At 45.0% G+C, this 26690-nt stretch overlaps 1 protein-coding gene across 1 annotated transcript in view; it reads left to right on the top strand.

Moving 5' to 3' along the window:
* The first annotated feature begins 2055 nt into the window (after nt 1–2055).
* Nucleotides 2056–26690, top strand: part of HAT1 (histone acetyltransferase 1) — a 48959-nt gene continuing 24324 nt past the window's right edge. Inside the window, exons 1-6 of the mRNA XM_044304809.1 lie at nt 2056–2138; nt 9324–9395; nt 10264–10339; nt 15143–15263; nt 22313–22492; nt 26172–26293. Of these exons, the coding sequence (XP_044160744.1) occupies nt 2132–2138; nt 9324–9395; nt 10264–10339; nt 15143–15263; nt 22313–22492; nt 26172–26293 (578 nt within the window). The 5' untranslated portion in view covers nt 2056–2131. The remainder of the gene's footprint in view (nt 2139–9323; nt 9396–10263; nt 10340–15142; nt 15264–22312; nt 22493–26171; nt 26294–26690) is intronic.

Below are 26690 nucleotides of genomic sequence, written 5' to 3'. Positions count from 1 at the left end.
TAGTTCCTATTGAGACCTGCCTGTGGCGGGGCTCCATAGGAACATAGCAAATCTCCAACAGACTGCAATTGTAATTCATTGCAGTATGTGGGAGAAGTATTTAGAGGATTGCATGAGGGCTTAAAAAAGTGAAAACAAAAGTTATTAAAAATATAAAAAATAAATAAAATCTAATCACTCCCCTTTCCCAAATATAACAGAGGTGTAGATAGGGTTTCCTGCACCTGTGACATGTCGCATTGTCTTGCTTGAAGATCCCTATCCGGCCAAGAGAAGACAATACACATGTATGGGTGTACGTGATCTGCAAGGACGGATTCACACCCAAATTGGTTGAGAGTGCCTTCCACATGGATGAGTGGGCCCAGAGAATGCCAGGAAAACATTCCCCAGAGCATAACGCAACCATCACCAGCTTGTGTTCTTCCAGCAATGGTTGCAGGGTCTTTGTTCACTGATGTTTCTTCTTGCCTGACACGCCAACGTCTATCAATTGAATGAAACAGAAAATGTGACTCATCAGAGGAGACAACCCTTTGCCAATTATCGGAGGTCCAATCCCGATACAGACGCGAAAATTGATGCCTTTTCTGCCGATGCAACTTGGTTAGCAGAGGTGCAGTGACCATCTGTCTGCTTTGGAGCTATATACACAGTAGGGTTCGCTGAACCGTTGCTTTAGACACACGTCTGGTAGACCCTGGTTCATTTTGTTGTTGCGCTGCTCCACTGTGGTGTGTCCATCCGCCCTCGCGCACCTTCATAGCCGATGTTCTACTCTCACAGCAATGGCACGTGGCGCTCCACAGTTCCCACATTGCTTATTCACAATGGGGCCAATTGTCCACTCACCATACACTTTCACCACAGCAGCATGAGAACAGTTCACAAACTGCACAGTTTCAGAAATACAGCCACCCGGGGCCCGAAAGCAAATAATCATCCCTTTTTACTCTGATAAATCGCCCCTTTTACCCATGACAGCAATGAGTGATATGTGTGCAGACAGCCTATCACACCTATATACCCACCGAGCCAGCTCACCACACGTGACTTACCTCATCATCTACACGGTGCCAACATCGAAAGTAGGAAGTGGTCAGAATAATGGGACTCGACTGTGTTAAATGTGTGAATAACATAAACCCCTGAAATTTAATCTCTCCAATCTCCCACCGATCCAGCCGAGAAACTCCAGCGGTCCCTCAGTCTTTACGTGTGTCCAGCATGTGTCCAATATGTCAATCAATGGTCTTAACAGTCATGTGCCATATACTACTGGCATCATTCACTGCTGCCAAGAGAGTCATGATGCCAGAAGTATGGCACGCCCCCACAGAGGCCACGGATTGGCTGCAGAGTTAACGCGCTAGATACTTGCAAACAAACAATAGGGCAACCACCCGAGCTTCTGCGCTGAATTGTAACGGGTCCCGGGAGGTAAGTAGTGCTTTTTTTTGGTATTTCATAACTGCCTTAAAGGGATAAATCCTGAATACAGAATAGCTTAAAGGGGTTGCTCATTTTCAGAGGGCCTTTCTGCCAGACCTTTCCATGTGCCATAAGAACCATGTGGCCGGACCTGCAGAGGGTGCATGTGACATTTTGTTTGACATGAGTCCCATGGCTGCTGCAGTGATGACGTGTCACCCATATGTCACATCACTGGGACACATGCTGCATGGGGGACATGTCACCGCTGCAGCAGCCATGTGACCTGCGTTAAACAGGATGTTGACACACAGATAAGTGGAGGGGATCAGGGATGTTTCCCTCTGCAGGTCTGGCCACTGTCTGGCAAAAAGACCCCATGAAGATGAGCAATCCCTTTAAAATGATATTACACATAAAGCCCCAGCTATAAGGCTGTCAATGTAGCTGGAGCTCTTCATGGGGGCTTTGAGGTTCACGTCCATCACACTGTATACTGATGCACAGCTAATCCTAGGTACAAGAAGACTGCACCATCAGCGCACCGCTCAGCATTCCAAGCGGTTGCTAAGCGACCACCCAGAGCTTGGTAAACAGGCGGCCGCCGCAGGAAGCGGAAATGCGTCACGATGTCACGTGGCCGGCAGAACGCACGGGTTGATTCGCTGTGGCCTTCTGACGTTGCCGCAGATGAGCAGACATGGCGGGTAAGTTACAGGGGGAGCAGTGCTTATAGGATAAGACTGTACGGTGGCAGATGGCACTGGGCTCCGCTGTGTAGCCGGCCTGGTTCTGCCAGGGGGTGTGCTGGGCATGGTGGCTGCGGGCGCGGGCTTCTCCTGTCACCCATCACCACTCCCCCCCTCCTGCGCCATCTCCCGCCAAATATACTGACTTGTGGCTGGGGCCCTATGCTGACTGTTCCCGGGAAACTGCCGCCACCATGCAGCCTGCATGTCACGTGGAGCGATAGGAGATGCACAGATATGTCTGGTGTGGGCCTTACAGCTAGTGCAGAGCCATATAGGCAGGCGGCCATACAGGGGCAGTGGTGGCCTGTCAGTAGGGGGCAGGAGTGGTACTGGTCTGTAGCGTAGGTATGGGAGCAGTAGTGGAAGGTACATTCACTATACTGGTATGTGGCTGCAGTACAGGGCCCATACTGGTCTGTAATGTGGATATAGAGGAAGTACAGGGCCCATACTGGTCTGTAATGTGGATATAGAGGAAGTACTGGTATGGGGCTGCAGTACAGGGCCCATACTGGTCTGTAATGTGGATATGGAGGAAGTTCTGGTATGTGGCAGCAGTACAGGGCCCATACTGGTCTGTAATGTGGATATGGAGGAAGTTCTGGTATGTGGCTGCAGTACAGGGCCCATACTGGTCTGTAATGTGGATATGGAGGAAGTACTGGTATGGGGCTGCAGTACAGGGCCCATACTGGTCTGTAATGTGGATATGGAGGAAGTACTGGTATGGGGCTGCAGTACAGGGCCCATACTGGTCTGTAATGTGGATATGGAGGAAGTACTGGTATGGGGCTGCAGTACAGGGCCCATACTGGTTGAATGGATTAGGCAGTGGCTGAGGGACAGACAACAGAGGGTTGTAGTCAATGGAGTATATTCAGACCAAGGTCTTCTTACCAGTGGGGTACCTCAGGGATCTGTTCTGGGACCCATATTGTTTAATATCTTTATCAGCGAAATTCCAGAAGGCCTCGATGGTAAGGTGTGTCTTTTTTGCTGATGACACAAAGATTTGTAACAGGGTTGATGTTCCTGGAGGGATACACCAAATGGAAAAGGACTTAGGAAAACTAGAGGAATGGTCAAAAATCTGGCAACTAAAATGTAATGTTGATAAGTGCAAGATAATGCACCTGGGGCGTAAAAACCCAAGAGCAGAATATAAAATCAGTGATACAGTCCTAACCTCAGTATCTGAGGAAAGGGATTTAGGGGTCATTATTTCAGTAGGCAGACAATGTCATAGAGCAGCAGGAAATGCTACCAGAATGCTTGGGTGTATAGGGGAGAGAATATTTAAAAGAAGAAAAACTGCTACAACAGGACATAGTTTTAAGTTAGGCTCCATTCACACATCCGCAATTCCATTCCTCATTTTGCGGAACGGAGTTGCGGACCCGTACACTTCTGGGGGCCGCACGACGTGCGGACCCGATCCGGAATTGCTGACCCGCACTTTCGGTTTCGCAATTCCAATCCTGAAAAAGATAGAACATGTCCTATTGTCCGCAATAGCGGACAAGAACAGGCATATTCTCTTAGTGCCGGCAATGTGCGGTCCACAAAATGCGGAACGCACATTGCCGCTGTCCGTGTATTGTGGATCCGCAAAACACACATGGATGTGTGAATGGACCCTAAGAGGGGCAAAGGTTTAAAAGTAATATCAGGAAGTATTACTTTACTGAGAGAGTAGTGGATGCATGGAATAGCCTTCCTGCAGAAGTGGTAGCTGCAAATACAGTGGAGGAGTTTAAGCATGCATGGGATAGGCATAAGGCCATCCTTCATATAAGAGGGCCAGGGGCTATCCATAGTACTTAGTATATTGGGCAGACTAGATGGGCCAAATGGTTCTTATCTGCCGACACATTCTATGTTTCTATAATTTCAGTAGGTGGCAGTAGTGGTAGGTACCTTCAGTACAGAGGAAGTCCTGGTATGTGCCTGCTGTACAGGGGCTTTTACTGGTCTGTAATGTCGGTATGGGGGAAATACTGGTATGTACTTTCAGTACAGGGTAAGTCCTTGTATGTGGCTGCAGCACGGGGGCAGTACTGGTCTGTTTCTACAGTACAAGACGGAGGTGACCTAAAACAGCAAGTCGGCCACTTTTAGCCTTTTTTTCTGTGACTGTATTCACTGCACAGAATTTTATTTTATTTTTTTAGATTTTGAAGTAAATATTTGGGGACATGTTGACGTCAAATAGTTTGAGTTGTGTGTGTTTTTTTTTTTTTTAACAGATGACCTATCCTCTGGATCCCTACTCAGTGGGGGTCTGACACCCGGGACCTTCTCAGATGTTTGAGAAGGCAGAGGCGCTCGCAGTAGGCCCTGTGATATCATATTCAAGTGAATGGGGCCGAGCTGTGATACCAAGCACAGTTGCTGTGCTTGGTGAGCAGGAAGAAGACTGCAGCGCTTATAGGAGCGCCGGTGCCTTCTCAAACAAGTGATTGGGGTCCTAGGTGTCGGACCCCCACCAATCAGATACCTATGATCTATCTAGAGGATAGGTCATCGGTCAAAAAATCTCAGAAAACTCCTTTATCTTTATATGTAAACATTTTTTATTGGATTTTCACAGGCTGCCTGTTAGGTTGTGCCTGAGGCATGGCTTTTTAGGCAGCTCGATGTGACAGGCCTGGGAGCCTTCACAAAGCCCCAGACTCACATAGTAACTGATTGGAGCCCTGTGATTTCTCCATGGGGGCTCTAATCAGACGACAAGGGGATCCCCCCTCTCTCTAAGGCTACTTTCACACTGGTGTTTCTGGGTCCGCTTGTGAGATCCGTTTCAGGGATCTCACAAGCAGCCCAAAACGGATCAGTTTAGCCCCAATGCATTCTGAATGGATAAGGATCCGTTCAGCCATCATTCCGCTCTGACGATGCAGAGCCAAACTGATCCGCTCTGGGCTCCATGCAGAAGTCCGTGTGTGTTTTGTGCATCCGCGGACTGCACATCGCCGGCACTTAATAGAAAATGCCTATTCTTGTCCATAATTGCGGACAGGAATATGACATGTTCTATTTTTATCGGGATCGGAAGTGCAGGTCCGCAATTCCGTTCTGCAAAATGCGGAACGGAATTGCGGACGTGTAAATGGAGCCTAATACTGCATCAGTGATGTACAGTTGTGGTATGACGTAAACAGTTCAAAGCTGGTTTGTGGAGGTGACTGTGATGTCTATGGGAGAGCTTTCTAGGTTCTGTGACCTGTTTTATGGCGTTTAATAGAAGCTGTAATAATACAAGAAGCTTGATGGGCCCATAGAAGGTCAATGGGATTTAGTCAAATCTATTTTAAATAGGATCTGTCAAAACTGTCTGGGCTTTGTAAATAAAGGAAACCACGGCACTTGTGTGAACAGAGCCTCATGTGTGACGTCTTTCTTTCCAGAGTTAAGCTCGTTTTATTCCAGAACATCCAATGTCCATCAAAACCAGGAAGTTTACATTAAACATCGTGTCTCATGGGCACTCCGTCGCGGTCTCCTGGTCTTCTCCAGTTACAAACCTGAATGGTTATATAGGCATGTTCCCTGAGCTTTAACCCCCCCCCCCCCTTCACGTCTGTCAGTCAGTGTGAGAGCTCCTCAGTTTACTCAAGTTTAAAGGGAACCTGTCATCATCTTTATGCTGCCCGTACTAACAGCGTAGAGACAGGTGAGTTGATTTCTGCGGTCTGTCGTTTAAAAGTAAGTGGTTGCCGAGAACCAACATCACAATCATTGCAGGCGGGGCCTGGAAAAGAGTCCCGGCCACCTGAGAAGAGTCCTGGTTATTCATGACTTCCTGCTCTCCCGCCCACCTGCTGATGGCTGACAGTCTTCTACCTAGTTTTCTCTCTAGGAGAGAACTGCTAATCATCAGCGGATGGGGCGAGAGAGTAGGATATTATGAATAACCAGGACTCTTCTCAGGTAGATTTGACTCTTTTTCCAGGCCTGGGCTGCAATGATTATGATGCTGGTTCTCAGCAACCACTTCTAGCTCATGAGTCACACACCGCTGATATCAGCATTTCTGTCACTACTTTATGCTGCCCTCAGTGAGGTCCACATAAAGCTGATGACAGGCTCTCTTTAAAGGGAGGAGTCATCCTCCTCCTCTTAGTGAGAAATCCGGCGCCGTTCAACAGATTCACGGCACCTGCACACTTCATTCCCCATTATGGGCAGAGGCACAAGGACGGCTCGATCGGGATGTATGGGCTGGCACGTGCGCATTCAATGCTCTTGTGCCTCTGCTCATAATGGGGAATGACGTGCGCAGGTGCGGTGAATCTGTTGAACAGTTCTGGCGCTGGATTTTTCACTAAGAGGAGGACGTAATCAGAAGAACCTAGGGCGGGTGAAAGGGGAGGGGTTTTGTATGAAAAGCACCGAGGGGCCTGGGCATCGGCTGCATGAACACCGCCCCTGGGCACCTTCAGAAGCTAATTAACCTATTGAGTAAAAGTGTTTTTTTCTGAGAAAATCAGCGATGGACAGCAATATGGAAGGTAGCATTCTAAATATTATTTTGTATTTATTATTAAAGCGCCATTCATTCCATAGCGCTGTACATATGAACAGGGGCGCACATACATAATACAGACAATTGCACTAATCATAAACAAGACGAGTTACAAACTGGTACAGAAGGAGCGAGGGCCCACAATCTACATGATATGGGGAATGTAATGGAGATCCTGATGTTAGTGTTCTATAATAGTGATTTTAGGTGAAATACTTCCTTTAAGGTCCCTTTACAAGGGATGATTATTGGTCAGCAGGGAAGTGCTGCAGGGAAAAGCCCCTTTACACAGACTGACTGAGCCGGGAGTCATCAGGAACAAACAGTTCATTCCTGTTATTTGCTTCCTCATCAGTGGAAGTGGGAGCTGAATTAACATGCAGCAATCATCTCCAGTATGGGGATAAGCAATTCCTACTGCAGTTGTTCATCGCCATTCTGATTTATCAATTCATACGATCCGCTGCCGAGATGCAATGAGTGTGTGACTGCTTGTTCAGCGGGTGATCAGTTGCACCTTTTCAGGGGCTAATTATCTGGAATGTTCGTGCCCGATAATCTGTCCATGCAAAGGGACCCCTAAAGAGAACCTATTTGCATGTCCTTGCAGAGTCTAACAGGGTCCAATCCGTTTTCTCCACATTGGCATATTTGCAGTTCTCCCCTCTTTTTTCTTTCCCCCCATGGTATCAGCACTCCGTCCTATTCTAACCAGACGTTTTTAATTAGCAGGAGACTAATTATAAAGGTCAATAAACTCCTGCCCGGTCTCGGTTTGGTTCCTGAGATTGCAAACAATGACCGTATAGGGATGACCAATGCATAACTGATTGCTCGTCCCCATACTGAGGAGGAGATCACGTCATGTAAGAGCAGCGGTCTCCTCCTCTAACGAGCAGGCGATTGCCAGGAAGGAAAGCTTCCCTCCCGACCATCATCTGCTCTATCTGCTCGTGTAATGGGGCCTTTAGTTTATCCTTGTAGGTGTCTCAGCAAGTGGTGAAACTGTCTTCAAAAATGCTGATTTCCATTGGAGACACTGGCCTACATTAATTAATACTGTCTAAGGTTACATTGACATTAAAATCAATGGGTCCATCTTTAATGTCTGTTAGACAGGAGTGCACCCGTCTAACGGCCCTTAAAAATGGGTACACTAGTGCAAGATTGCCTTTTAGGGTTAAAACATTTTTCTTACTCGCCTCATCCACTTAGATGTGCAGAGGCAGTCGCCCCTCTCTTGATGCTGAAGGACCTGTGCCACAAGCATGATTACTCCATGGACTCCCAGCGACTATGCTGAGAGCGTGGAGCATCTATTCCTATGGCTCTATGACAGGGATCAGCATTCTTCGGCGCTCCAGCTGTTCTGTAACTACTATTCCCCAAATTCTCCTTTAACGTCTCTGGGAGTTATAGAAACAGCCAAGTAAGTGTGCAAGTTAGGAGTTGTAGTTTCTCAGCAGCTGGAGTGCCGAAGGTTGCTGATCCCTGCTCTGTGGTGTGCCATTACTCTATTATTTCTACTGGAAGTTTATGAATGAATTGCTAGCAGTCTGCATTAAGGGTACAGAGGGGTGCTACTAGTTAGGGGGGTGTACCTGCACTGATAGGACACACCCACTTCAGTAGTCAGACACACCTGCTACTGGTAACACCCAGAAGGACCTTTACTGCAAACTGCTAGTAATTTATTTGTAAACTTTTAGCAGGAATGGCAGAGCATAGTCATTAGAACAGATGCAGCAGAATTGTTATTTCAAGGAGAATGTGAGTAGTGACTAAAACTGACATGTCAGGAGAGGCGACCGTTCCTCTTTACGTATACTGCCGGGGTTGGGATTTTATTAAAAGAAATAAAAAGCCAATCAAAATCGTCCCTTTTTTAATGGCTGTTTTAACAGTGGTTAAAATGGATGCAAAGTTGGTTGGATAATGTCCATGACAGTGTGTCAGTTTTTCATGGCCACCCTCTTTTCACTGTTGTGTGAACACGGGTAGATGGAGCAGGCGATTGTCCTGAGAGTTGCCTGCTCACCAGTGGAGGAGAGAGCTGCATTTACATGCTGCGATCTCCTCCACAGAGTGGGGGTGACTAAAGACTACTGCCATAGCCCAGCCTCTTTCAGATTAATTGTTTCTGTGCAGCACATTGCTGCTCAGAAATGATGATTTAGGTGTCCTGCTGCTTGTTTCCCCCGATGAATGATCAGCACTTTTACATGGCCAGATTATCGAGAACAAGCGTTCATACGAGCGCTCATCCCCGATAATCTGCCTGACATCTCTGTGTAAATCCACCTTTTGAGTAGACAGCCTAGAGCTGCTCCAGTGGGTTTTTTTTTTTATTATAAAAAAAGACTGAAAAAGTGTCCAAAACCATCAACAAATGTGGTGCAAATTCCACCAGGATTGTGACACATTTGGATCTAAATGTTATAATGGCACAGCAAGGCAGGCTGTTCACACGTGGCAGATTTATTGCAGATTTCTTGGTTTGACGATCTGAATTTGGTTTCTTCTGCAAATGTAAGAAAGTTTTGGCAGCAGATCTGAGACGCGTTAGCGTACATGTATTCATCCCTCCAATTCACTGTTACATCTTTCTGTCATAGGTCTCAATAGTATGGAAAAGAAGTTGGCAGAATACAAGTGTAACACAAATGAAGTCATTAAGTTAAAATTGGGTGAGTAACAAGGGAAATGAAGACACTTAACGCTAACTTTAAGAAAAGTGCAAGAAACAGCACTATAATGAATGTACTAATAGGCTGTAAGAAGAGCCTCTCCATTGCTGCCCCTTTCTGTGCACAGTGCTCTTTCATCAGTGGCCATGTTGGGTGTAGGAGTCGGATGTCGGCACACTGCTACAGTCCTGGTGATCACAAGAGTGGCGATCTAGAGGAAATTCACTTTTTGTTAACGATAATTTAGGTGTATGGGGCCCCAAACCCTTTGGACCACCAAAGCTCCTCTGCTCTGCATTTATTGCCACTCTCCTGCCCCATTGCTTGACAGGATCAGACATCTCGGCTGGTTCTGTAATCTCACGCCTATGCTGTAGGTTACACTAAGGGCATACATGAAGAACATCAACCTCTGGTTCCCCAGGTGACCACTGCACATGTGCCAGTGACGTTTTCCAGTCTGATGGAGGATGAATTATCGGCGCATGTCATCTGCTTGGCAGGGGTAGCAGAGACTGATTACATTACATACACCTATAGGGTAGTCTATGGCATAGGCTTGAGATTACAGGATCAGGCGGGAGGCCTGACCCTGTCAATTAGAAGCGGGCAGAGCAGAGGAGCTCTCGCCCTCCGTTCGCTGAACAGCATGACGTATCTGCATAATTAAAGTATTTTATTTATTTATTTTTTATTCAGGAGGCCCAACCCTAACTGGCATTATGCCTGATTTAATAGGGCTGATCTTGTTGATAGATGCTACTAAAACAATGTGAGCACAGATTATTATTATTTTTTATTTTTTTGCTAAGGTATTTTTGTACACTTCTGTTTGTAACACTTTCTTAATTTTTATGCTTTATACCAGTGCGCTTCCCTGAGGACATCGACGATGACAGCACAACATTTAGCCCAGAGTTTAGCCACCAGTTATTTGGAGATGAGTAAGTACTATAGAAAGATACTAGGCAGCTAAGTGAAGTAGATTGTACTATTTACGACTGTGCATTCAGCTACACTGCAAATGAATCTCTCTTTTATTCATATGTCAGATAAATTTATGGCCTATAGCTAAAGAGCAGCTAAACATATTGATTGGACTCAACTCCCCTGTTTAAGAGTAGAACAAATGATAGGAAGATCGAAACGTTGTTCCTCTTAATTGCCTGCTTGTCAGGGGAGGTGAGAGCTGCGTTTACATGCAGCAATCCTCTCCTCTGCTTGGGGACTAGCGATCGCTCTTTCCCATAGAGAATCATTATTTATATTGAGCAGGTCTCTGTTTATGCAGAAAGATATGCTGCCCAAAAACAATGATTTGGGTGACCACATGAGCGATGCAGTCACCTGATGAACGATCATTTGATCGGCAGCATTTATCAGGGGTGGAATGTTTCTAGGAATGCTTGTTAGCCCATGTAAAGGGTCCTTTAAAATGGCCCTTTGTGCTTTACTAGCATTGCAGCTCCTTTATTCTAGGTAGATTGCACAGAGCTTGGTTTCAGGCACTTCTGTATTTATTTACCTGGAATTCCTCAAAGACAAGTCTGCCGACCTACCTTACCTACAGCTTCTCTGGGGAAGCATTCACTGTATATCTCTGTCTGTAATCGCCAAGATCTTCTCTGTAGCTACAGGATTGTAACATGGTTGAGTATTTGGTGTGCTGACTTTAAAGAGGTCCTGTCACCTCTCCTGACATGTCTGTTTTAGTAACTACTTGTATTCCCCATGTAATAATTATTGAGCATATATTCCTAGGACTCTGTTCTCTGTTGTACCAGTCCTGGATTATTCCGCCTAGAAGTTATGAATGAATTACTAGCAGTTTGCAATGAAGGTCCGACTGGGTGTTACCAGGTGGGGGTGGGGGGGGTTGTCCCAATGTCAGAATATGCAGGGACACGCCTCCAGCTGGACCTTCATTGCAAACCTAGTAATTCATTCATAAATTCTAGCAGGAATAGTAAAGGGATGGCACAACAGTGAGTCATAAAAAAAGATCATCCACAACTGTTATTACATGGGGAATGCAAGTGGTTACTAAAACGCGTCTGGAGGGGTTACAGGCGATATTCAGGCTTAGTATTTTTGTGCAGATTGTACACCTAAAATCCATACAAAATACATTACCATGCAATTGGAAGGGATTTTTACTAAACACCATTCATATGTGGCAGAAAGGGTCTGAATGTTTTGTATATATATATTTGGACACTGACACAATTTTTTTTACCTAAAACATATTCAAGTTATATAATGGACATAAAGTCTAGACTTTTAGCTTTCATTTGAGGGTATCCACATTAAAACTGGATGAAGGGTTTAGGAGTTTCAGCTTCTTTACATTTGACACCCTGTTTTTAAAGGGATCAAAAGTAATTGGACAATTGACTCAAAGGCTGTTTCATGGGCAGGTGCGGGCGATTCCTTTTTTTTTTTTTTTTCATTCTCAATTAAGCACATAAAAGGCCTGGAGTTGATCTGAGGTGTGGTTCTTGCATGTTGAAGATTTTGCTGAGAAGTAAACATGCGGTCAAAGGAGCTCTCCATGCAGAAGAAACAAGCCACCCTTCATCTGCGAAAACAGAAAAAACCCATCCGAGAATTGCTACACTATTAGGAGCGGCAGAATCTACAGTTTGGTACATCCTGAGATAGAAAGCACCGGTGACCTCAACAATGCAAAAAGACCTGGACGCCCACGGAAGACAACAGAGCTGGATGATGGCAGAATAAGACCCCTTCACAACAGCCGACCAAGTGAACAACACTCTCCAGGATATAAGCGTATTAATATCCAAATCTACCATAAAGAGAAGACTGCATGAAAGTAACTACAGAGGGTTCACTGCACGGTGCAAGCCACTCATCAGCCTCAAGAATAAGAAGGCTAGATTGGACTTTGCTAAAAAAAAAAAAACATCTTAAAGGGAACCTGTCGCCTCCAAAAACCATACCAAGCCGCCAGCAGTATCTGACAGTACGCCAGCAGCGTGTTTCCGATGATAATTTTCTTCCTGAAGGCCGATGCGGCTAAAGCTCAGAAAATTTTCTTTTATCCCCTGCCGGCGCGCTTCTCTAGTCGCGCTTGAAGTCAAGGTGGCAGCGGCCTCCTTGCTTCAAGTCAAGATAACCGCCCCCCGAGAGTTTGGCAAAGCCAGCTGAACTGCAGGCTGTCAGTCACAGGGAAGAGGGGGGGGGTGGTTATCTTGACTTGAAGCAAGGAGACCGCTGCCCCCTTGACTTCAAGCATGACTAGAGAAGCGCGCGGGCAGGGTATAAAAGAACATTTTCTGAGCTTTAGCCGCATCGGCCTTCAGGAAGAAAATTATCGTCGGAAACACGCTGCTGGCTACTGTCAGATACTGCTGGCGGCTTGGTATGTTGTTTTTGAGGTGATAGGTTCCCTTTACAAAACCAGCACACTTCTGGAAGAACATTCTTTGGACAGATGAAACTAAGATCAACCTCTGCCAGAATGATGGAAAGAAAAAAGTATGGCGAAGGCACGGTACAGCTCATGGTCCAAAGCATACCGCATCATCTGTAAAACACGGCGGAGGCAGTGTGATGGCTTGGGCATGCATGGCTGCCAGTGGCCCCGGGCCCTAGTGTTTATTGATGATGTGACACAGGACAGAAGCAGCCGGGTGAATTCTGGGGGTTTCAGAGACATACCGTGTGCTCAAATCCAGCGAAACTGATTGGTCGGCGTTTCATAATACAGATGGACAATGACCCAAAACATAAAGCCAAAGCAACCCAGGAGTTTATTAAAGCAAAGAAGTGGAATATTCTTGAATGGCCGAGTCATTCACCGGATCTGAACCCAATAGAGCATTTCACTTGTTAAAGGCTAAACTTCAGACAGAAAGGCCCAGAAACAAACAGCAACTGAAAACCGCTGCAGTAAAGGCCCAGCCGAGCATTAAACAGGAGGAAACACGGCGTCTGGTGATGTCCATGAGTTCGAGACTCCAGGCAGTCATTGCCAACAAAGGGTTTTCAACCAAGTATTAGAAATTAACATTTTATTTAACTCTATTTTTCATCCCATAAGACGCAGTTTTTCCCCCCCCAAAGTGCGTTGAATACTAATGGGCGCCTCCATTATGGAAGCACTCATTAGCACCGGAGGACTGGGAAGCATTAAAGGCTGTGTACTCACCGCTTCCTGGTCCTTGGCTGTGCTGTGGCTGCGCACAGCGTGAGGGCGCTCTGTGACCTCACGCTGTGCACGTCAGGTCACAGCACAGCCGCAGCAGGAAGAGGACCAAGCGCTCTGGAGGTGAGGAGCAGGAGAGGTAAGTGTTTTTTTTTTTTTTATTATTTATTTATTTGATCTTTGGCATGGGGCTCATAATGGAGTCTTATAAGTTACATGGGGGCTCATAAATGTCACTGGGGCTCATAGATGGCATGGGGGCTCATAATGGGGACTGATAAAGTGCAAGGAGGGCTGATCTGAGGCATGGGGGTTCTGATCTGAGGTCTTAAGGCCTCTTTCACACTTGCGTTGTCCGGATCCGGCGTGTACTCCACTTGCCGGAATTACACGCCGGATCCGGAAAAACGCAAGTGTACTGAAAGCATTTGAAGACGGATCCGTCTTCAAAATGCTTTCAGTGTTACTATGGCACCCAGGACGCTATTAAAGTCCTGGTTGCCATAGTAGGAGCGGGGAGCGGTATACTTACCATCCGTGCGGCTCCCGAGTGACGTCAGAGCGCCCCATGCGCATGGATGACGTGCCATGCAATCACGTCATCCATGCGCGTGGGGCGCCTTGACGTCACTCTGGAGCGCCCCGGGAGCCGCACGGATGGTAAGTATGCTGCTCCCCCGCTACACTTTACCATGGCTGCCAGGACTTTAGCGTCCCGGCAGTCATGGTAACCACTCTAAAAAAGCTAAACGTCGGATCGGGCAATGCGCCGAAACGACGTTTAGCTTAAGGCCGGATCCGGATCAATGCCTTTCAATGGGCATTCATTCCGGATCCGGCCTTGCGGCAAGTCTTCAGTTTTTTTGGCCGGAGCAAAAAGCGCAGCATGCTGCGGTATTTTCTCCGGCCAAAAAACGTTCCGTTCCGGAACTGAAGACATCCTGATGCATCCTGAACGGATTTCACTCCATTCAGAATGCATTAGGATAATCCTGATCAGGATTCTTCCGGCATAGAGCCCCGACGACGAAACTCTATGCCGGAAGACAAGAACACAGGTGTGAAAGAGCCCTATCATTGAGGGTCTGATGGAGGGTCTTATTGACATTGGGGGTCTGATCGGAGCTGTCAGCTGAGGTCTGATTAACATTGGGGTTCTGATTGGTGGCCTTATCTAAGGTCTAATGAAAAATATTTTTTTCTTATTGTCCTCCTAAAACCTAGGTGCGTCTTATAAGGTGAAAAATGTTATTTAATTTGTCCGATTACTTTTGAGCCACTGAAATGAAGGGATTGAGTTTAAAAAAATGCTATAGTTCCTCACATTTTTATGCAATCATTTTGTTCAACCCACTGAATTAAAGCTGAAAGTCTAAACTTCAACTGCATCTGAATTGTTTTGTTCAAAATCCATTGTGGTAAAGTACAGAACAAAAATTAGAAAAATGTTGTCTCTGTCCAAATATATATGGACCTGGCTGTACGTGCATGTAATTATTTGAGAAGAATGTTTGCAAAAAAAAAAAAAAGAATGTTGACTTATTTCTGGTAAATATCACATTTTCTTTTGTCCTGTCAGTGAGGTGGCATTTGGATATAAGGGTTTGCAGATTCTGCTTTACTACAGTGCTGGAAACCTTTCCACCATGTTCCGTGTCCATTACACCTCTAAAGTCGATGAGAAGTTTGAAGGAGTCCAAGTAAGTTTTTTATGTTATCTGAAGCCTTATGCATGTTATCTCTTTTACCATAGTGTACTTGTGTGTAATTTTTGTGAACATTAAACACTATTTAAATGCTGTGCACACCCTTGGGGCTGTTTTCTTTATTAGTATTATTATTGCTATTAAAAAATTCTAGGCTAAAAAGAATATTTTCAGTTGGTCTGTATTAAAAAATTTCAATAATTTTTCTTCTACAGCTTTCACTTTCTGAGCATTTGCAGACTAGCAGGCTCTCTGCTTCACACTGAATTCATCAGGGAGCTGCTCTGATGGCTTGGTCTGTAGGCGTTGTCTCTGCTTTTAAACACTAATTTAAAAAGGGTCAGACAGTTTCCTATATTGATGACCTATCTTCAGGATAGGCCATCAATATCAGATCAGGGGGCGTCCGATCAAGTTGTTTGAAGAGAACGGAACGCTCATACGAGAGCTGCCTTCTCTTCACTGTTGCATCTCCTCCGTCCTCTTTCACTTCAATGGGAAGTAGCAGATGGAGTGCATGTGCTTCCGATTGACGTGCATGGGGACGGAGGAGCTGCAATACACCTACTCGCTGTTCCTATGCCGACACCAAGCAGGTAAACGGTGAACACTGTTCAAACAGCTGGTCAGCGGGGTGCTAGGAGTCGGAACCTGCAAACCTAATATTGGTGACCTATCCTGAAGGTAGGTCATCAATATAGGAAACTGGCCAACTGCTTTAAGCTGATAAGCATTTGGCTGTAGTAAGTGTTTGTTTTTCCTCGTTCTCTTGTACTAGTGCAGTATAAAGACAAGTACTCGTTCTATTCACTTGCTAGTGGAGCGGCAGTGTAGTGTATTTAGAGGCACTCGCTCCATTCATCGCCTCCTCTTCAAACAGCTGATCGGCGGGGTGCCGGGTGTTGGACCCTGACAATAGGTCATCAATATGTGTGACAGGACAACCCTATATAGTTTCCTTTTTGACCGGTTGTCCGAGTGTGCAGTACTGATGACCTGTCCTCAGGATAGGTGATTAGTATCAGCTCAGTGGGGGTTTGACTTCCGGGAGCATCCGTCGATCAACAGCTCTGGTGAGCACTGCGGCCTCTTTATATGCCAGTGACGTCATGTTCATCCTAGGCACTGCTCAGTCTCATTGAAGTGAATGGGTCTGAGTTGAAATACAAAGCACAGCCACTATCCAATGGACGGCACTCTGTTTGGTAACTTGGGAGAGGCCGTGGCGTTCACTGGAGCATCTTCAAAGAGTTGGTCAGTGGGAGTTGGACCCCCACTGATTAGATACTGATAACCTAATACTCGGAAGACCCCTTTAAAGGGTTTGTCCGCTTTATTTATATTGATGACCTATCCTCAGGATGGGTCCTCAATATCAGATCGTCGGGTGTCGACTCTGGGCTCCCCCGCTGATCAGTTGTTTGAAGAGAAGGGGTCTTCTGAGGGTTCTCTTCACTGTTTACCTTCTCGCCATCGCAACCGCAGCGATGAGCAGGTGTAATTACAACTCTGCCATCCCCATTCACATCTATGGGATGGCTCCTTCCTGTTTAATTGAATAAGGCCTCTTGCTCACGACCGTATGGCTTTTTCAGTATTTTGCAGTCCACAAAAATCACGGATGACGTCCGTGTGCATTGCGTTTTTTGCGGAACGAAACAGCTGGCCCCTGATAGAACAGTACTATCCTTGTCTGTTATGCGGACAATAATAGGACAGGTTCTATCTTTGAACGGAAATACGGAAACAGAATGCATACAGAGTACCTTCAACTTTTTTTGCAGATCCATTGAAATGAATGGTTCCGTATACGGAACGCAAGCGGGAAAAAAAAGTTTGTGTACAAGAGGCCTAAGAAGGAGCCGTCCCATAGAAGTGAAAGGGATGGATGAGCTGTAATTACACCTGCTGACCGTGAGCAGGTAAACAATGAATAGAAGATCGAGCGCTGCTTTCTCTTCAAACAGCTGATCGTCAGTGGTGCCACGAGTCGGACCGATCTTGTATTGATATCCTGAAGATAGGTCATCAATATAAATAAAAAAAACGGACAACCGCTTTTTTCCCCATTGTGTCCCTAATATACTATAACTGCTCTCTTATGGCCAGCCAAAACTGTTCCGGCTTTCTTCTTATAGCCTTTCCATTTACTGAATTATTTGTGTATTATTGGGTAGGTTTAGAAACACAGGCCAATGATATGAGGTGTAATAAAACTACGGAATAATTGATATAATCATAGTACTTTCAAAGAGTGCTAAAATAGCCACTAGTTTGTGTGATATCATTACATCAATGCAGCTTGGAAATTGGTCAACTAAAGAAGGCAAATTAATGGTGTTTGAAACGTTCCTACATAATAAAAAGTCCAGGGTCATCGGTTAGCGGTTCATTGTTCCCACTTCTGTAATAACTGAATGGCCAGAGTTAGGAAAGGCAAAGCGTGTCTCTCCTTTCTCCGCCAGTAACTTGCAGGGGTAAGTGAATGCCGATATAAGTGCCATTCATCTGCAGGTGCATTGCCTCAACTAGGGGATAATGGTTGAAAGGACAGGAATTAGTAGCATGTTGTATTAGCCTTTTGTAGCGTATTTTGTCCTAAGCATCTTAATTTCCCCTGACTGAATGGCGAGCGGCAAGAGTGTGGGTTTTGAACTAATACTCATCATGCATGTAAACGGTGCGAAAGGGTTTCTTAGCGAGTGAACACAGAGTGTTCTTGTGTCAGCCCTTGTGGAAATAGATACAATACAAACATTAGAGCCAAACGCGATGTAGACTCCATTGAGTAAAAACCTGGCTCAATTGTCCTACTGCCCTCCCATACACAGTGAGAACAGAAAGTCCCTGAATAGGGGTGCAAGCTCGTTTTGTTCCATAGACTGCTAGGCTTTTAGGGACTTCATTGAAGGAGGTGTGTGTGGGGGGGGGTTGCGTTTTTTTGTTAAGTTGAGACCAATTCATTATGTTTTATTGCCTGGTGAGAAACAGTAATATGTTATTGTGAAAGTTCATCAAATATTCATGGTTTAAGATAAGTAGTAAATGTATTCATTCAAGTGGCCCTGGGGGATTTGAAAAGGAATATGGAGTCTGCTCAGCTGACAGTCTACGGGGAGACGGCGCTTGTTTAACAAGCTTACGTCTAATCTCTGATTACGGTTTGTCTGAGAGGATTTCCTCTTTTATTGTTGGAAATCTGCATAAAGACAACAGTTTCCAGAACGTGTAATTCCTTGTAATCCTAAATTGGAGATCTTGACTTGCTCTCCAGTTTTACTAAATGCTTTGTGTTATTTTTTTATGTAACATTCTATTAAACAAGCTTTTAGGGACTCCCCTTCATCCCTTTTTAGACTTTGCTCTGTTATATGATTACATATTCCCCTTTGTCACCAAAGCAGGATTGCACCTGTCCTTGCACGAAGAGGGCGAGACTAGGACCTTGTGTTAAAAACAATATATGTGCTTTTACCTTATATCGGTTTGCCACAAAATAGTATCTTGATATGTCATAAATGTACATAATAGCTTAATCTCCACTTTTGTTTTGTTTGCATTTTTTTTCTTTATTTTTTAATTTTTTTAGTTTTCGCATGCAGGGGCTTATACAGGGTTTCCGTCAGCCTTAGTAGCAAGAATATCGCAAAGTTTAGCATTATTCTTGCTGTGAAAGTGACTGAAAACCTTTAAAGGGATTGTCTCACTTCAGCAAATGTCATTTCTTATGTAGAAAAGCTTAAAGGGGTTATTTAACCCTATAATGACCCCCCCCCCCCATGCCCAGACCCCTCATAGATCATACTTACCCCGGCACCCCCGCTGCTCCTGATCCCCGCATGGCCGCCGCTGCATCTCCCCGTCGCGCGGAATAAGACATATGGGGGGGCGGTTGGGATAGCCAATAGCGACGGGAACATGCCTCCCTACAGTTGCCCGCGATGCTCGTCGGATGTTTTTATCAGAGCGACGGGGGAGAAGCTGCAGCGGCCATGCGGGGATCAGGAGCGACGTGGGATAAGTATGATCTATATGAGGGGCATGGGCAGGGGGGGGGGGGGGACTGGGGGGTAATTGTAGGGGTTGGATAACCCTGTTAATACAAGGCACTTACTAATGTATTGTTATTATCCATATTGCCTCCTTTGGGAGCACACATGGCCATGCATGCGCAGCAGCTTCTGTCACAGCCACTTCATATCTGTAGTGTAGGGCTGCAGCAAACGATTATTTTAGTAATTGAGTATTCTACCGATTATTTTTACGATTGAGTACTCTAATAAGAAAAACCTTCTTAAAATAATGTATTTCTTTATAAAAGCAATATTTTTATTACTTAGTGGTATAGCACATAATTGCACACACATAAGGCTTCTTTCACAGCTGCAATATACATTCTGTCAGAAGAACAGCCAGAATGTACCATATCGGGTATAGCTGGATGCTGCCAGCTGCTGCAGCGATTGCCTGTAATGGGGTCCGGCCTTGTTACTGAATTCGAGCTCCGTTTTGGCCAGACAAAAAAAACAAAACGCTTTGGACGATACCCAGCATGTATGCCGGAACATGGCCAGATGGCCTTGGACCACATTATAGTCAATGAGAGCATATAGCTGGTAGTATCCAGCTATACCCAATACGGTATACTCCAGCAGGCTGTTCTTCTGCTGTGCCATCCATTGCCATGTCTCCCACTCCCCCAGTGCCATCTGCCCCTCCATGCCATCCATTGTGTCCCCCTCCCCCAGTGCCTCCATGCCATCCATTGCCATGCCTCCCTCCCCCAGTGCCTCCATGCCATCCAAATCACAGGTGCCCCCTTCCAACCCCCTGCCCACATGTCCACTTTATTCTTGTTTTGTTTGCGTGTTTTATTTTGTTTAGGTAGTTTTCACATGCATGCAGGGACTTCTACAGGGTTTCCGTCAGCCTTAGTAGCAAGAATATTGCAAAGTTTAGCATTCTTGCGCTGACTATGTGTGCTCGCAAGGCCCTGGCCAGTGCAGCGCGGTGCCGAATCGGGAGGCCACGGAGCGGTGAGTGAGAGACTTCACTTCACTCATGCTCCGTGGTAATTTGATTCAAACGAATCCTCGATGCAGGGAAATTGCATCGAAGATTTTTTTTGCCTCAATTACATCAATGAATTAAAGGGATTCTGTCACCAGTTTTAACCCCCTCCAGATAAAAATATGGTTATGTTCAGGGAGCTTTACTGATTCCTAATGTGGTCTTATAAATGTAATCTGTAGGCTCATTTTGCCTAAAAAACGCTATTACTAACCTGTCATTCATAAAAATAAGGTGCCCAAGGGGATGTAAATGGATCCAAGCTGCCGCCCGCACCCGCCGCCGTTCGTGCCCAGCTCCACCTTTCCTGACCTCAGCGCCGCCTCATAATCCTGTGTGACTCCTCCGGCTCTCCCTCCCTCCCCCCTCTTCTGCTCTAACATCTTGCGCGTGCGCACAGGCCTCTGCCTGATGCGCACTTCTCCGTTCGGCTTCATGGAGCGAGTGTGCAGGTCATCGGGAGGTTGCGCACGCGCAAGATGTTAGAGCAGAAGAAGGGGGGAGGGAGAGCCGGAGGCGTCACATAGGATTATGAGGCGGCGCTGAGGTCAGGAAAGGTGGAGCTGGGCACGAACGGTGGCGGGTGCGGGCGGCAGCTTGGATCCATTTACATCCCCCTTGGGCACCTTATTTTTATGAATGACAGGTTAGTAATAGCGTTTTTTAGGCAAAATGAGCATACAGATTACATTTATAAGACCACATTAGGAATCAGTAAAGCTCCCTGAACATAACCATATTTTTATCTGGAGGGGGTTAAAACTGGTGACAGAATCCCTTTAATCCACAAAAAAAATTGGGCCGAAAAAAAATTCTATTTTCCTGCTCTTTCTCTTCCCCAGCATCATATGTCAGGGGAGAGATGGGAGTGTGTTAGGTTGTTGGCGGGTTCGGCCAACGTACACTAATCTGTGAGGAGCCTTATGATAACTTAGAAACCATATCTGCATGGATGTAATGTATATTTCAAGATGTTTGCATGTATAATCTCCTTGTTAGTTGCTTAGTGGTCAGCCTTCAAATAATATGCCTGTTTTCACAGACTGTTTAATTTTTTAATCCAGCCAATGTATCCAAAATTTTAAGCAAGTTCTCAAATTAAGCGCCCTTAAACAGGCCGAGAATCCAGCAGATAATTGCGTTCATAGGAATGCTTGGCGGGGTAAATGTGCCGCCAGTTACCCGATGAACGAGTGAAACGCTCATTCCTTAAGGAATAGCTAATTCATACGGTCACAAAAATTGTTCTCCTCCACCGACGAGCAGGCGCTTGGCAGCTGAAGTTACAAAGTAATAGGATTTTAGTTTTAGATGGATTGCGCAATAAACACAACCACTGAACAGGACAGTGGGCCAAACTTACCAATGTGTCTGTGCCTAGAATCCGTCTAAAAATTGGCACTATTTTGGTGCAGTTTGGCACAACTACAGGTTCTACAGTTTTTTTCAGATTTGCTCAAAAAGAGGTTGCAATGTTTTTGCAAAGCAATTCTGGCGTAAAATTCTGTCTCTGAAGTGAACCGACCAATGGTTGGTAATAGTGTGACTAAAGTGTCTCTCCCTGCACCAAATACACCATGTGATAAATCAGGTGCAGGGCTAGACACTACTTCATGCCATCTGTAGGATTAGTAAATCTGGGCCCCTGACTTTTGAAAGAATTGCTTCTTTAAATCCCTTTCTAACCTTTGCCATCACTCCCGTTGCTGGCTTGATTCGTTTTTCCATCACTTTATACACGGCCATCACTGCTGTAGAGACTCGGCTCACCACTGTGTACAGAACAGCTTTAGTTTTTGATAAATGGGCACTGCACGTGTATCACTGGGTGACCAGATGTCCTATATAGTATGCTATACATGCACTCTGATTCATACTTACGGTATTCATATAGTTTTAGACAAATCTGGTATATAGAGATTTGATATCGGCTATAAAATGTACTAACGTTTTGTTATTTATCATTTTAACCGGCTGATGACGTTGAAAGCAAAATTCGTGAAATTATTCCCCCTGGATTCTGTCAGGGGACCGATGATTTTGTATCATTATTGGAAAAAGAAGTGAATTTTAAACCCTTTGGCCCTATAATACATACCTATACAGTGTACAATGAGGAAGCTGGGGAAGAAATCACTTACCAGATACACAAGGTAAGTACTTGATTTTAAAAAAAAAAAGCTTGAAGGGAATTTATTGTCAAAAAAATGATCTCTTGTTTTTATGTTAAACATTTTTTAAAGAATTTTTGGCTATTTATCTACTTATTTTTTTGTTTTCCATGTCATTGTGTATAGAAAAAAACTTAAATCCTGCTCACTAGGCCTAAAATATGTTAAGACTTCCTGTCTTTTGGAGCAGCCCCATGGTCCAGAGACACAATGGACAGGAGAGGGGACCTCGTTGATTTCTATTGGAGAGTTTTCTAGACATGCTCTGTGACCTGCGCAGAGGTCAGGAGGGAGTAGAGAAGCTGTCTTATCACCTATTGTTAATGGTGGATCCTGTGTTATCTATACAGAGGTGTTACTTTTCATTGTTATTCTTCCTGTGGTGGTGATAATGACTACGGAAAATGTACCTATACAGAACAGGAAATCATGACTTATTAGACCTAGTGGCCATTGTGGAAATTGCAGGATCATATACATTTTTTTTATTGAAAAAATAAAATAAAAAATTCTAAAAAAATAATAATCTTTAACACACAAAGGTGATTTAAACAGAAGGTCATTTTCTGCGATGACACATTCCCTTTAAAAAAATATGTGCTGTTAAGTAACTTTAATAGATTATAGATTTACAGTTTGGCAGAGGAAACAGAAGGAGCAAGAATGCACAGAGCTGCTTTGAACCTGCCCTCTGTGCACTGTCTCATTTACATATGAATTAAAAGTACTTTTTCTCCAGAATGAAACGACAACATATCACTAGGGCTCATGCACACTGCCGTTGCCTGGCTGTGCCCGCACAGTGTCCCGCAAACAGCGGGTCCACAATACAACGGCACCAGCCGTGGGCACCCTGCATTACGGATGCAGACCAATTCACTTGAATGGGTCTGCATTCCAGTAGGTCAGTGCGGAACGGAGGCACTACTTTTTTTACGGTGCGGACGGACCACGGACCCATTCAAGTTGAATTGGGGACCGCAAATTGCAGTTCAACGGCCTTGCGCATGAGGCCTAAATGAGAGGTGTCCTTACGTCTAGCTCAGCTAGCCCTACAAGGTATCTTTGTCTTGTTCTTTATAAATAGATGCTCTGCGTTTGTATATAAGAGCAAATTACTAGACGTACACATCAAATGGAAACTTGCTGAAGTTTGCTACAAACACAGGTCTTTGTCTGATAAAGTGGCCTGTTCTCATTGTATTGAATAGACACTGGTAATTGTGTCAGACCTAGTCTAAAGGGGGATTTAAGCGTCCATATAATCGGGTAGTTCATCAGGACCGAACATTCCTACAAACGTTCCTGTCAATCTGATCGGAATGCTCATTCATCGGGTGATCCTGTCGTTCGTGCAGGCAAGTAATTTATTGTTTCTGGGCAGCAGATTGTGCGTTCTAAACAGCGATCTACTGCACAGAAATAATGCAGCTGTACGAGGACGAGCGATGGCAATAGCGATCCCTCGTCCTCGTACTGCGGAAGGTGATCGCTGCATGTAAACGTAGTGCTTCATCCCCAATTAATGAGCAGCCGACTGTCAAGAAGAAACCTCCTTCCCAACAATCTGCTGCTCATCGGCCCATCTAAATGGACCTAAAAAGTAAGGTTCATGTCCTAAGACACTTTCATCGCTAAATGATGAGTGCATAAAAACATCAAAAATGTCAGAAAATGAACAGTGTAAAGTGTGACATCCAAGTGTAGTAGTTTTAGCTGTTGCCTCCCAGAACTTGCATGTACATGTATGGCCATGTGTAAAATCTACAACATTAACTGTACAAGCAGAGGGTTAAATTTTTTAATTTTTTTATCTGGTCTACACCTGTAGAGAAACTCTACCAGGTAAATTGACTTGTGCTGCAGTTTTTCAGTTTGCAGCATGACGATTTGGACGATAGAGGCTGAAAGTTGCATAAGCCCTTCTCTGATCCCGGCAGCGGTGGATTTTGGCCTACTGTGGACTTTTTGGATGTGGCCATAGCCTAACCGTGAACCTAGTGACATCATCTTTTAGGTTGTACTTTATTATAAAGATAGCACAGGTCCTTTGGAAAGATCTCGGGACCGTCCCGTAATACCAGCTTGAGCCATCACAGGACAGGTGATAAATGTTAGATCAGCGAGGCTATGATTGCTGAGACTTCTCCCATCTCTTTTCTATAAATTGCTACAGTGTAGAGCAGGGATGCTCAACCTGCGGCCCTCCATCTGTTGCAAAACTACAACTCCCAGCATGCTTGGACATCCTTACAGCTATTAGGGCATGCTGGTAGTTGTAGTTTTGCAACAGCTGGAGGGCCACAGGTTGATCATCCCTGGTGTACAGGATTTGGATGTGACTGGCCCAGGCATTTATACATTCCTCTCTATAGAAATCAACACACAAGTGCGGGTGAATGTACATAAGATCCGCACGAATTTCCGTGCGGGTTTATGTGAATTTCTGCAGCATATCTACACCAAAATCCGCAATGTCTAATTGTGGTTTTTGGTACAGAGGATCTCACCCTTCCATTTAAAAAATTGAACTCCGCCGCTAATACCGCAAACATAATTGGCATGCTATTTAATTAGAAATCCGTGCGGCAGGTCAATTTCCGCAGAGAAAAAGTCCACAAAGTGTACATGAGATTAGTGTAATTCCATAAACGTACTCCACAACATATACATGTGGCTTTAATGGGGTTTCCAATCTTGCATCAGTATCAGATTGGTGGGTTTTCTAGACCCAGCATTTCCACCAGCTCTGAAAACAAAGCAGTAAACTCCATCCGCTGTGTTGTAGCTGTGCCAGTGTACCTGAGCAGCTCCAATTCGCTTGAATGGGACTCGCGCCAATCTGATGTTGATTACCTACTGAGAGAAGAGTCCAGGACTCTTATCCGGTAGCATTGGACACATTCATGCTGCACCGATGAAGGTATGCTTGGCATCACTGTGCATGTGCCTTATCTGAACAGTGAAGTTAGATGTACTGCATCCCTGTCCTAATCAGCACATTATGCTTGTCCCCAGTGCTGCTGGAAAAGAGTCCGGGACTCTTTTCCTGGTAAGTTTGAATTTATTTGCTAACTTTTGCTGGGAGGAATGCGTATGTTATGAGCAGATTGGACCGTACACCCAGGCTGTATACCAGCTGCAGTGGTTTAATGGCCCCAAAGAAGATGAACGGTTCCCTTTTAGGGTCCATTCACACGTCAGTAGTGTATTGCGGATCTGCAATACACCCGGCCGGCACCCCCCATAGAACTGCCCTGTAACTGCCACAGCTTCTAACAGAAGATATGGCTGTTGACCGATTTTAAACTGAACATGTGTGACCACAAATAAGGAAAACTGCAAACTGCAGGTGGCGCTATGAAGATGCATTTTATTGGATAGCTCAGTGGCTATACTAAATTTCTAATTACATGCAATTACAAAAGTATTCAGATCCAGGTAGTGGTTTGAAAAATGTAGAATTTTTTATTAACCCTGCAAAGGAAAATGTGCCCTGCCAGTAGCATTTCCTTGTAATAGCTGGTTTCCAGAGGATTCAGCTGCCGGACTGGTAGCGTTGAAGCAAGGGCAGTTTAAGCCAACAATTATGAAAAAGGTAATTGTAGGACACAAAAGTGTATTATTACTATTTTCTGTGACTCTGTGACATTTGCCCTAGGCTGAGTTGACCTGCCCAGGCTTCAGAGAGTATCACGAAAGGCTCCAGACCTTCTTGATGTGGTTCATTGAAACAGCCAGTTACATTGATGTGGATGATGAGCGATGGGACTTCTTTCTGGTGTAAGTGCCATTCTAAATCAACATTAGACTTTCCCCCCCTGTTAACAAGGCTTGGAGTTTTAATTGGTGGACACCAATTATGCAGCAACAGTATAATGATATTTTTTTCCCAGGCCGGACAAACCATTGTTTACCAGGCTCACAGTTTCCCTTCATTGTGTTTGTGGAGGCCTCCAGAATAGCGCTGAATTAAAGTCTGTTGTCTGTCGGAGCGCTGAATGTGGGCTTATACAGTAAAATTAGCTTTTTTTTTTTTTTTTTGCCTGTGTCCCTTTTACTTGCCTCCCATTCAGTGTGCACAATAGGCAAGTGCACTGAAGTGATGCAAAGAGGGCTGATTTATCCACGTTGCAGCTCACCAATTAAGTGAATTGTGCATTCAGAATAAAGCAGGTGT

Source organism: Bufo gargarizans, chromosome 8, assembly GCF_014858855.1.
Source record: "Bufo gargarizans isolate SCDJY-AF-19 chromosome 8, ASM1485885v1, whole genome shotgun sequence".
NCBI lineage: Eukaryota > Metazoa > Chordata > Amphibia > Anura > Bufonidae > Bufo > Bufo gargarizans.
The sequence above is the reverse complement of the archived record's forward strand: the minus strand, read 5'-3'. Positions and strand labels throughout refer to the sequence as shown.